A 12,850-nucleotide genomic window follows, 5' to 3' on the forward strand; every position below is an offset into this window, starting at 1 on the left:
TTTACCTGGAAAACGCTCTCGTCTCTGGCAGCCACGTATACAGTCCGACACTTATTCCGAGCCAAAAGAAACGAGGTGGAGACAGGAGAGTTGAGCCAAAGGGTGCTTGCCGTGTGATCTGAGCAGGCAGCAACTGCTGGCTGGCTAAGCCTGAGCTCTTTGCAGTTGCCCTTCACACCCACGCGTGCTTCATCCGTGCGAGGATGAGCCAGGAAAAGGCACGGCAGGACTGCATCGGACCTACAGCTGGCACTGCCTTTGGCCTCTTGGGCTTGCGCGTGAAGGTGGAGGAAGGTAGGTGAGCACCAGCAGAGGAAGCTAGTGCTGAAAGGAGGTCGTGCAGGGGCTGGAAAGAGCGAGAAAGAAACACCTATGGATGCCAGGGATGTGGGGTAATAGTGACCGCTTGCAGTTGGCCAGGCGGTGAGCATACTGGGAGAGCCTCACTGGAGACCTGATCTTCTGGGCAACTCGGGCTGGCAGGGCCAGGGGAGGAGCAACGAGACTGGACCAAGCTGAAGCATGCCAAGGCAAGCTTTGCTGGCGCAAATGCAAGGATTGCCTTTGGGAGGGAACAGTAACTTCTTACATCTCAGAGGAGGCCAAGGGACGGGATCTGGGGCACATCAGAGAAGGTGCACCTGAGAGGTTGTACATGGGAGAAAAGAGATCAAGAAGGGCAGTGTGACATCCCAAATTAAAGTAGATGATGAGTCCCAATCCAAACAGACAAATAAATAATCAGAAATGCTGCACCAAGATGTCATCTGTGGCCCTTCCCCACCTCATTGGGCTTTGGTGATGAGAGCCATTACCCAAGGACTCGCTTTATCCTCTTTTGGCTGGTATTCAAAGAAGACTCTGGCCCTGATGAGCCTGAGAAAAACCTCCTTTCATCCACAGTAGGTTAAACCTAGCGGAAGAACAAGTAAGAGCGTAGCCTGATGAGAAAATAAGTAAAGCGCCTTGTGACATCTGCTGTGCTGGGGGCGGGGGGGAAATCCCACGGCACAAGCACCCTCTAGTAGCACCCACCACCCTTCCAGCCCCACGCTTGCCACCCCCAACCCTTCAAACACCAATACCAAGCAGCTTGCCCTAGATTCCTAGCAGATATCTAGTAAACACAAATATTTGGGAAATAGTACCAATGCCAGTCAAGAGCTAATTAAGGAGCTGTTACTGTATTACTCTACGGTTATAGCAAGCTTGTACCACTGAAGTTTTGCCATTGCCTTGCACGGGCTTGAGAATCGAAACCCTTTGGACGTGCGCACAGCACCTACCCAGTACACCATCTCCCTGCTAATTAGGGGAGGGAATTACATGAGGGTCATTCACAGAATGTAGCCCTGCAGCAAAGGATCGAGCTCTCATGCGGCGCTAACCCAGAGGAAGGAAAGAAGGTCCATACCAAAAGTCCTGACTTCCAAGGGTGCGAACTGAGAAACTAAAGGAAACAGCGATGTCAGCTGGAGAAGGGATTTAAGTGGAAGCTTTTTTCATCCTTAAACCAACAAATACCCGGAATTCCCCTTTCAGCCACACAAAAAACTTGAAGACAAGTGTTCCAGAGATAACTGGCAGAATACGCATCTTAGAAGGACGTTAGCAACAATAAATCCAGGGAACAGTAATAATACCGCATCAGCAAAGACTCCTCAGCTAATCTGAATCAGAAATTATGGAGAAAAATAAGAGCAGGCAAAAGTTATAGCAACCTGAACCACAGAAGAAAAATTACCTCTTACCTTCCTTTCTGCAAGGCAGAAGCTTGCACGTGCTCAAGACCCAACCACGAGCTGCACCACTCATCGGGAGGGTGGGAGGCACAATTCCAAAAACCCCCTTAGAGCAAGAAAGGGTCCAAGCCCAAGCACCCTTCTCCTCACAGGCATCAGCATTTCTTCCCCCTGTGGAAACTCTTTAAAAGACGAGTTTGCAAGGGTTTTCTCCTCCCAAATGATAGATATAGGGATTTGCAACTCTGGATCCTGGATGGATGCAGCTGTTTGTCTCCTGCTTTAGTGTGAGCTGGGCTTCATATTCATGCATCTGCCCAGAGCTCCCTGGCTTGCTCCGAATGGCTCTTTCTAAGGTTTGCATAATTTGGGATTGCTTTTTTGGAGGTATCTAGTTCCTTCCATGAACTTTACAAGAAGCTTACAGACCAAACCTTGGAGACAGGTGCTGCTGCAGCAGTCGGATAGGTAAAAGCTAGGCAGAGAAGTTTGGTATCAGCTCCAGCTTTTCAACCTCAGGTGATACTATTGGCTTTTGCAAAAACACATCACAGCTGAACCCAGTTAAGACATGGAAGAATTGGGGTCAGTCACGTCCTGGGCCTGTTCCCAAGCATTACACTAACTCCTTAGCCACACCTGTGAAGCACTAAAAAAAAAAAAAAAAAAAAAAAAAAATAGGAGTATGAGGTTAATCACAAATAAACTGAAAGTGCCTCTCATTTAGGACTTGATTCCAACCTCACTTCATGTTGGTGTAAATCAAAATGTTTTCCATTTTTCTTGTATTTCTGCCAGTAATCATTAAGAGGTTTTAAAAAATAATCTTTCTTTAAGGGTACTAGGCACTATATATTCAGGGAGATAGTCTGGTTGTCAAGATGGTTGAAAACATTCATCTTTCTGGATTTTGGCCTCACAATGTAACACACACACATCTCCTCCAAAAACATAATGTCTGCTCTAGCTCATTACCTAAACAGCTGACAAACTCCATTAATTTGACGTTGAGTTGGGGAAAAAAAGAAGCGCTGTATACTTTGTAAGTCATATAAGGACAAGCAGAAAACATTCCTTCATGTTTTATCAGTATTAACGCATTTTCTGACCGATGGCCAATTACACAACGTCCTGCACCCTTGGAGAGAATCACCCTTGGAAATATTGACCTTGAAATAATGTAACCCTACTGGATGTCAGTGGAAGAGGTAGGAAAGTGAACAAGCTGAGGATGGCTAACACTATTCCGTTTGAAATGCACACTAAGATTTGGAATTATTGTCCCTTGTAAGGCCACATATGTTTGTCTAATTCAATTCTTCTTTAATCAGCTCCCAGAAGAAAATGTATTAACTGCTTTCCAATCCACTTCATAATGTTTACCAAAAAAATAGTATTCTTTTAATCAATATAGTATGGGTAGTTCTGATTTTTTGTCGACAGATTGTGAGCTATCATTTTTATATAATGAACTTGTACTAACTATTAAACCAATGTTTAATGAGAGAAATTACTTCTCTCCTACCCATCTCTGCATTGTCAGAATCACACAAGCTGGCCTGCGTTATGTAGCAAGTGAAACTCAATGTAACTGCAGCCCTTTTGAACCTGAAAGTCCATGAAATACTTGAACCAAAATCTCAGGATCTAGGCAGCATGCCATTATTTTTTCATGCAGTATTCAAATATCATGGGAATGGCAAAGTGTAGAAATCCCAGTGGAATTTTACCAACCTGGCCACATCTAGCCTTAGAATCAAAAATACCCATTCTGACTAGGACCATTAAAAAGAGATCAAATGTGCCATAGATTTTTTTTTTCCCCAGGGTGACGTGCCAAAGCACAGAGTCGGTAAGAGCATACGCATAGATAAAATGAACAAGGTAGGGTGCAAAACTGCTTCTTACCTTATGAACTTCTGAAGACACATTTTGATCTCATTTGCAGCCATGTTAATCCAACTTTAACCAAATTCAAATATATGCCGTTATAAATGAGAGCAGAATTTGGCTCTTAAATTACAGCAGCTAAGCACAACAGATTTTGTTTCCCTTGGAGTGTTTTTAAGCTCCTGATAAAGAGACAGCTTTTATGTCTTTAATAATCCCTTCTTCCTGAATTCAACGAGGTAAGCATCAAACACGCACTCAGAAGTGCAGGGCTTCCTTCATTTCTCATTATGGCTTTAATGTGTTTTAAAATAGATTCTAAATCAGTGCATAATACGCGCTAAAAGTGACAGAGGAATCAGGCTCAGACCTGATTGCAAATGGCTGTTACCACCCTCTTTTGACATTTTAAGACAACAGACAAAAGATAAATAAGAATGTGAAAGAAAGTCTTCCGAAGAGGGACTGAAAAACTACACTGTACTTAATTATTGGATTTATGATCCAACTGACATAGGGATTACTGGATCAAAGACCACGGGCTTTGCCATCCAGTGAATAAAGCTTACAACTCATCCTACTTCAAACCTTATCCAGCCTTCAGGCTTTGGCTGTAGAACGTGTACACGTATAAATTCACAGCCTGTCTTTTCAGCTCAGTGCCCCTTCCAGGCACTCAGGCGCTCTTGCAAACAAGGAGCCCCACTAGCCTCATTTAACACCTGCAAGCACATGCTCACGTAGAGTTATAAATAAGTAAGACTTCACTGATGCATCAGTCAGAGAACTAATACTATGGCCCAAGTGAGAAAAATCCCCACTCCCTCGACTCCCCTAATTTACTTTTCCCCTCCACTGCCGCCCTGGTCCCACCGCTGAGACGCCAGGGTTCACTCCCCGTCGCGCTCACAGCCTCCACACAAGGACGTGTAATGCCCACAAGATGGTCACAGTCCTCTAATTCATAAAGACGTGTGCACTAACCGTATGACATCATATTCACGAAGAACCGACGGCTCTAGCGCTACATCGAAAACGTGCACAGTAAAGGGCTGGGGCAGAGTTACCGTTGTACAAACGCACGGCTCTTTTCCAGCTGCTTATGGAGGAGCCACGGGCTTCTTTCTCTCTCAGCATCCTTCATCCAGGCTTTACCGGAGGTAAATGGCAGGTTTATATGTGCTGGCCAAAGCCCTCCCCAAAAATTTAATTTTTTTTTTTTTTTTTTTTGTCAGGTGCTGCCACAGATCATAGCGCAAGACTGCCAAACAAACTGGGAAGAGAGAATCGATAATTAAGTAATTGGCTAAATAACAGAGACCCGCTTTCTATAAACAAACTCTCCTATTAATCAGTACTTAGCAGGATGGATGCGGTCCAAAGTTAGTTACTACGTGCTGCTTTGCAACTGTAGTGACATATTTTTTAATAATCTCTTTACAAATGCATTTCTTCTTGGAGTTCTGGGCCCTGGTTAAGGCCAAAGACAGTGAAATGTTAAAAATGTGATAAAAAAATAAAGTAACAGAAAGGAGCAAAAGGCTTGTGTGAAATTTGAAGCAGTATTTGACTAAGCTAGCTCATTCATTTTCAGCTCTAATTCAACTGTATTTAGGATAGTTCAGCATGTTGTGCAGTATATTATCAGGGCTACAACCATTCCGGGATGTTTTGCACAAGGCAAAGTTAATCTATAGGATAGAAAATAATGAGCCATTTTAGGTTTTGTTCACTAAACAGTACACCGAAGAGCACTTCAGCTTTCCGATACGGCAGTGAAAAAAAAAAAAAGCAACAAAACCAAAAAAAAACCACACAGAAAGAAGCAGTTGGTCGGATTTATATGGTAATTCAGTGAACAGTGAGAAGCACCTCAGAGCTGAGCACAAACTCAGGCACTGCCATACTGCCTGTTACCTCTCCACCGTTCTTGGTACGACACCCGCCCTTAGGATGAAGTATGCACTCAGGAACAATGGGACATGAATTACCGTTGCGTCGTTATAAGTCTGTCTGCACGAAGGAGTCTGAAGCCAAGAAAGCGTAATTCATCATGACAGATGTATGCAGCATCAGACATTTCTAACGGAGTTCGGGTGGAAGAAATACTGGAGCATCTGCGGGCTGCTCTGCTCTTCAGGCAGAAAGCACAATCCATGGGAGCATACATGCCCACTGTTATCTTCTGGAAACTAGAAAAGCATATGTTATAGCAGATGCTGCACCATCATTTCCCCCCTCGGACTCTGTTAAGGGCATTCAGCTAATTGTAACGCCGTAATTAGCTGTGTTCTGTACCTCAAAAGCAATTTTTTCTACACATGAGTATTCCACTGGCACTACTTCTCTGAGGAACTGTAAAAAGGCATGTTAAGGTTAACAAATGGAGAAAGAGGGAAAGACAGTAAATTAGAATAACTGGCCTAAACCGGGTCTACAATGACTGCCAGTTCTGGGTCGTTCCCGAGCAAAGCGGGCCGACAGGTTGCAGCCCTGCTGTTGGATGTCAGAGTGAGAAACCTTGTACCAGCCCCTCCGAGCCAGATCTCTCAGTCCTTGCTCCATCAACCCCACAGTTCAGAGCAGCGGGAGATCCGACGGAGAAAGGGCTGCGGGCTTTTCCTGTTTACATTTTTCGCCTGTGCGGAACAAACCTACAACCCACAGCTGCAGCCCCGGCGGCCGTTATCACTCCTGCGATTTCTGTGCGCAGAAGGGCTCGCGTACACTTCGGCACGGCGGCCTTGAGGCAAGGATTCAGGAAAGCACTCCAACATGTGGAAAGCAATCCCCGCGTACGCCAGCGCTTGAGCAGAAGAATAACATCAGGCATATCTTTAATTCCCTGCGACATCAGTGAAACTTCAACCCATCAAAGTTAAGCTCCCGCTTAAGTACTGCCAGAATAAAGATGGTTCCCTGAACTGTAAAATATATGTAGTGCCATTCATTACGATTATACAGCCGTGTATGAATGTAGGTGTAAAACTATTTGTACGTGTAGTTACAGAGCTGTAGAAGGCTCCTCCGTACATGAAGCGCTGTTACTCCTGCATCTGTGAATTTTGGTTAACACCGCGTGCATATATGCCTGTACTTATGCATAATTACTACTTCATTTGGGATAGATATTAATTCAGGACCAGATGTGCAAGGCTGCCTAATGATCGTGTCTTTCCATCAGAAATAAAGCTTTTTTGCTTACAATTCTAATTTAGGTATGTTGAAAATAATAGGGCATCAAAATGTTTTTATATATACAGCTAACACCTCTCAGTGATAGTTTCTGGGGAGGGGCTTTCAGGGAGAGCTACGCTTTCGGGGGGGTAAATTTGCTTCTCCCTACAACGTGTACAAGATGCCCTATGACAGCTTAGGTGAATTAGTGGGCTGAATGCAGATCAATGGGCTGAATGCAATCAAGGATGTGTGACTGTTACAGATTATTAAATGGTTTTTGCAGTTGCTCGCAAGATATGTACTCTGTACACACATGGGCATAAAGACGCATAAATAACAAACTGATTTATAATTACATGGCTAATTGCGACGCTCTCCTGTCCTCTGACAAACTGCTGAAAGGGGGAAGGGAAGGCTCAGAGATCTGATATGTCTTGTTATCAGCGCAAATCCAGCCCTCGGTGAGCCTGAAGTCACAAAACACCTCACAGCCACCGGCACTTTACTTGGAGGTCAAAATACCGAAGGCAAAAGCCAAGCAGGTAAGGAAAGAGAAATACCCCTACAGCCTGTGGTATGTTGGCATTACTGCTAAAGATGAGACTGCAGCTCATACCCAAACCAGCTTGAGCTAGCCAGCTCCAGTATAGCTGCAGCACAAATCTCTGAATACTGCCCCGCAACCGCCACCGCCTAGAAAATCACCTTTACCCAAAATGGCTAGATCTACGCTAGTTCAATCTGGCCATACAATTCGCCATCACAACCCGACGGGAGCGCAGCAAGCCCAGAATTTCGCAGCGCCGTGTCCCCGCTGTGCGTCGGAGCAGTGCCACCGCTCCTGCGCTCCTGGCAGGCACTGCGCTGAGAAGAGTAGTCATGCTCCCCATGCTCTTCCAAGATGGCTTGTCAAATGAATTTTCTTTTTAATTTTTTTTTTCTTTTTTTTTTTAAGATGCACTGTTTTGCCTGACTTTGGGAGTGTAGGCAGCTTTGTGGACAGACAAGCTATCTGGCAGCGGGGAGTTTGCTTCCTGACGTAAAACGTGCACGCAGCCGAATCAGGAACCAAACTGCTCCTTGGGAACCAGCAGCTTGGCAGGAGGAGTCTCGAGAAGGGAATTTCTTGCTTGCCCTCTGGCTGTCTCCTTCCCAAATCAATGTATATGAGCACATGTAAATAACACAAGAATATACCCAGATTTTTTCCTCACTGCTTGCTCCTCCTGTAAGAAATCAAGCTGCAGGACCCCAGAAACCTGCTACTGCTCATGACCGGGGCAGCTGAGTGTTGGGAGAGGGTCAGCAGTACCCTACGGACAGACCTCAAGGAAAATGCACTTCGCACGAGCGTTATCCTACGCTTGTCAGCTGGCACGGTTCAGTTGCTCCCTCGCTTTCATAACCCCACCACTTTCCTCGATTTCAAAGGTGATGGGGAGGTGGGGAGGAGGAGGCCAGATCGATATAAAGGCATGTGCTAGCTGGAATTAGGTAGACCATCCATCGGAATAACCCTGCTGTAGTGGTGGAGAAAAAGAGTATGCCAAGCAGAGCAGAATAAAGTGATGGAGCGCACCTCATAACCACTGCGAGGTCGGAATAAAAGCTAACATCCCTATCCGTTGAAGTGGAGCGGATGATGCTGAAGGAAGAAGGTTGAGCGGATGGTAGCGCTTGCGAGAGGGACAACAAAGCAGAGCTTTGCCACCCTACCGTCCTGCGCGAGATTTGGTTCCAGCTCCCGATCCGGCTGGACACAGGCCGTGCTGTTGACGCCAGACCACAGGAGTTGCTCAGCGCTTTCTTCTCCGGCTCCAAGCCCCCACCGAGAATACAGGGATGCCCGCAGACCCTGCACATCTCACATGCCTCATTCTGTTCTCACATTTGAGTCCTAAACACCAAAACCTGTAAAAGGCTTTATTATTTGATTCCATGGTTTTAAAGCAACAACTGGAAGACAAGACCCATGTTGTGGTGGGACATTCCCTCCTTTACTTTTTTCCTTTTTCCTGGATACACTTGAAGACAGAGGTAGCTTTTGATGACATACCCACACCCTTATACTTTGTTTGCAAATCCTGTTCTGGGGGGCAATTATCTTTTTTGGTGGTTTGCTCCAGCACTTGCCATAAATAGGGTACTGGTTTCTAACTATAGCTTCTAGAAGCTACAGCGGTAGTAATAAATGATAACAACAATAGCAATAATGATAGTTGCGTGGAAAACAGTCCCTTACAACACGAATGGACCTTTGTGAAGATAAGTAGTCCTGAGAACATGATTAGTTCCTCCACGCAAAGGGTATAATTGATCATAAAGTAACAAGTCACGCACCCTGAAATGCGTCTCTTTGATCACCCGGCAGGCAAATGATAACCCTTCATGAGCGATACAGCATCTGCACGTGGAGCCGTAAGAGAGCATTTGACAGGGACATTTGTATCCCAACCATTCCCATCCACTCACGAGGCTGCCGTATCTGCGCAACGAGCGTCTACCCCGTTCGGGGAAATGCGACGCGTTTTCCCCCAGACACAAACTCTCAAAGGAGTTACTAGCCAGGCAAATGGGACTTTCCAGGACCCACACCTCCACCCCCTCAGCTTTCCCGCACCCCAGTCTGAAGCAGAGTCGAGCTCGACACCGTCGCCCGCCTAACACCTCTAGGAACGGAGAGCATCGCTTGCCCTCCCCATCCTCCCAAGAGCGGACCGACCCGTTTCCAGACCTCACGCAAAAAAAAAAAAAAAAAAAAAAAATCAAAGGCAACCTTCTGCTTGCCACCCCTAGCTTTTGCATCCAGGGAAAGCCCCGGTGAGGGAAGGGGAGGAGGGGGGGAAGCCGGGCAGCGCCTCCCGGCTCTCCCCCTCGGCTGAGGGCGGAGGGCGGCGAGCCCGCCCCGGGGCGGGAGGAGCCGGGGGCTCCGACCGCGACCCGCGGGCTACCAGAGGCGAGGAGCGGAGGCGAAACGAGCCGCCGGCCATGGTGCCCGCCCTGCCGCTGCCGCTGCCGCTGCCGCTGCCTCTGCCGCTTCTTCTGCCGCTGCTTCTGCCGCCGCCGCCGCCGCTCCTCCTCGTCCTGCCCGCCGCGGCCGGCGGCCGCTGCCCGCTGCGCTGCGCCTGCAGCCAGGGCGCCCTGCGCTGCCCGCCCCCGCCGCGGGGGGCGCTGCCTGCGCCCGCCCGCGCGTAAGTACCGCGGGTGGGGGGGGGGGGGGGGAGGTTAGCGGCTCGCCCCACGCGAGGGGGATGCGTGGGGAGGGGGGGGGGGGTGCCGTTCCGCGGGTGGGGAGGAGGCTGCGCTCCCCCACCCCGCGGAACAGCCGCGGTTTTGCCGTACGCTGTCCCGGGTGGGCGGTGGGGGTTTTTTTTTAAGCATCGCTCGTCCCGCGGAGGTGAGGAGATTTGCGGTGGGGTATTGGAGCTGGGATGGAGGTTTGTTTTTTGGGTTTTTTTTTTTTTTTTGACTTGGGTTTTAAAAAAATAACAGGGGGAACAGCGTGCCTGGGGGGGGGAACGCCGGGGCTGAGGTGTCGCCGTGGGAAGAAGGTGCGCATCCTCGGGCAAAATGTCGAGCAGTTCCCTCCAAACGGCATGCAGCCTCAGTGGCGGAGAGAAGTGGTAGTGGAGTTGTCTGAACTTTTCTTTTTCTATTCTCCCGCCGTGGCAGGAGGCAACAGCTGCCTTCCCTATCCCCCAAAAAGCGCCTTGTAGTGGTATAGTTAACTATAAAGTGAACCCGATTAACAAGTTGATATTTGGTCCTAAACCTTCTGTCAGTCCTAGTCGGTTTGTTTTTTTCTTTCACAAATCCATCAGACTTCTTGCAGCCTCTTCTCCCAAAGCTTGTGCAATTTAATGCCCCCTATAATTAAGCATCAAAATCCTCCCAGCAGTGCTCGTCACCTCTTTTCGAGGTCCAACTCATTGACGGGTTAGTGGCTAATCTTTTTGCCCTCTCTGGTAGTAAAAAAGCTGCTGTGAGTTCTGACAGCTGTTTGGACCTCTGTAGGGTGGTCCATCTTATCCTTCTGCCTAATGCTCCTCTGGGAATCAGGATCACATTACAGCAACAGGGAATCACAGGCATTCCCTTACCCCAATCCCACAAGCTCGTGATCTAGTCGACCAGAACAAATACTTGGCATACGTAGGTATTCAAGTGTTGTTGTGTTGTTTACGGGCTCAGTTACAGCACTGGTCTAAACAACCGTGGCGTCAAAATACGGGACTAGACGACCAACAGATAGCATAGTTGCCTTTTCTAGGATCCCTTGGTTATCTGTGCATGAATTGAGCTGGGGTTTTCTTATTATGCCCCTTTTAGTAACAAAGCCTGTGTTTTCCATTTTCAACCGATTTGTTTGTAAATTTAACATGCTCTTGAAATTCCCCGGGGATGATACTATCCCTGATCTCCTCTTCCCTTTCTCCCTAGCTCGAGAATTGGTAGGAGCAAGAAATACTAATTTGTATTAATCTAGAACCGTGTGAATCATTCCTCCAAAGTCAGATTTCAGAAAAATCTCTGTCCTGAATTTGTTTCCTCCCCATTTCCCTGTGTTACCTTAGTGTCAGAGAAAGCAGAGCCCGTGGATGCTGGAGAGACTCTCCATAATTATTGCAACAAGCACACTTCTTCCCTGGTGTTTGTACCACACGCAGAGCTGGCAGTGGATCGGTCACATCGAGGATCCCTGCAGCAGCAGAAACAAATGGGGAACTTAGTTTTTGCAGCGATCTAGCGTGTTTATTAGGACGGTGCACCTCACAGCCCACAGAGGTTATCAAAAGCTCTAAACTTCCATGCTTTTTCTTTCTTTTTTTGCTTTAGTTTTTCATCTTTCCTTTTTCCATCTATCACCCCAAGAAGAAACCACATCCCAGCCTCAGTGATCAGGTTAAGACAGATAATGGGCTTATGGCTGCTGCCAGTTATGCTTCACTCAGATCAACAAGGCTAGATGATAGGCCAAAATAAGAGAAGTATTTTTCCCTTCAACCTTTAATATAACATTTAATCTTTTTGATTGTACACAAAGTCCAGCTATTAGGCTGGCTGTAGAAACCAACTTTACAGACAGAAGAGTTCAACCAAGTCAGTCAAGAGAATAAACACCAATAAGTAACTCCGGCTATACCTGAGTAATGCAAGCCCTGATGCTGTAATGAGCTGTGCTTCCAAATGTATTTTTGATAGTTTGTTATATCCCAAGTATAGATCCTGTAGGGAAATTTCAGCCATTTGTCTTTACCCGACTTATTCTTGCCATGTCGTATTATTGCTGGAAGAGTTTTCAAAACGCTTAGGCTTCCGACAGCTTGCAGAATGATGTCTTTTATACAGACCTGAATTGACCATATTTTTCTCAGGCTCCTGTTTTTAATTTGGACATTACACAAACACTATAGCAACTCCATTATCCAGACACCTTTGTGTGCCATTTTGACTACAGCAGCTATGCATCTTCTTAGTCTCAGCAGAAAAATAATCTTTAATACACCATTATAGTTTGAAACAAAACATGATTTTTCTTCTTTTGAAGGCTCGTATGTACTTTTGGGGTTTTTTTAGCAAAGTCTAAAACGGATAGGCACCTAACTCCAGCTGCACAGGAATGGGCATTGGATACCTAATACCTTTCTGCCCCTTCAAAAACCTCATTTCATAGTGAGGTACACTTTGCTGTGCCTGAGTGTGTGCCCCTGTGTGCAGGGCTTCTGCAGCAGGGTGAGTGGCCCGTGATTAGGCACCAAATTACCAGGCACCAAATCCAAAACTTTATAGCAAAAGCCTGAACAAGTAGACAGTTCTACCGTGTCTTCACTAAGGGCATCTTTGGCTCTTTTGGATTGACAGAGGAATTCAGTTTCAGGGCCCCAGGTATCTTTCATAGGAGATAATGTATCACCCATCATCACCTAGTGGAAAGTACTCTTTGGCTGCTTGTGTGATATATCCAGCATCATAGTTCGTATTTCAGGTAGATAATACTTGATATACAGGGCTTTAAAAATCAATGCCAACACTTTACA

The 12,850-nt window shown here is 46.6% G+C and overlaps 1 protein-coding gene across 1 annotated transcript in view; it reads left to right on the top strand.

The window, feature by feature from the left end:
• The first annotated feature begins 203 nt into the window (after window positions 1-203).
• Window positions 204-12,850, top strand: part of LOC115350227 (lutropin-choriogonadotropic hormone receptor) — a 33,843-nt gene continuing 21,196 nt past the window's right edge. The window contains exons 1-2 of the mRNA XM_030035636.1: window positions 204-294; window positions 9,622-10,003. Of these exons, the coding sequence (XP_029891496.1) occupies window positions 204-294; window positions 9,622-10,003 (473 nt within the window). The remainder of the gene's footprint in view (window positions 295-9,621; window positions 10,004-12,850) is intronic.

Source organism: Aquila chrysaetos, chromosome 13, assembly GCF_900496995.4.
Source record: "Aquila chrysaetos chrysaetos chromosome 13, bAquChr1.4, whole genome shotgun sequence".
In the NCBI taxonomy this organism is placed as follows: Eukaryota; Metazoa; Chordata; class Aves; order Accipitriformes; family Accipitridae; genus Aquila; species Aquila chrysaetos.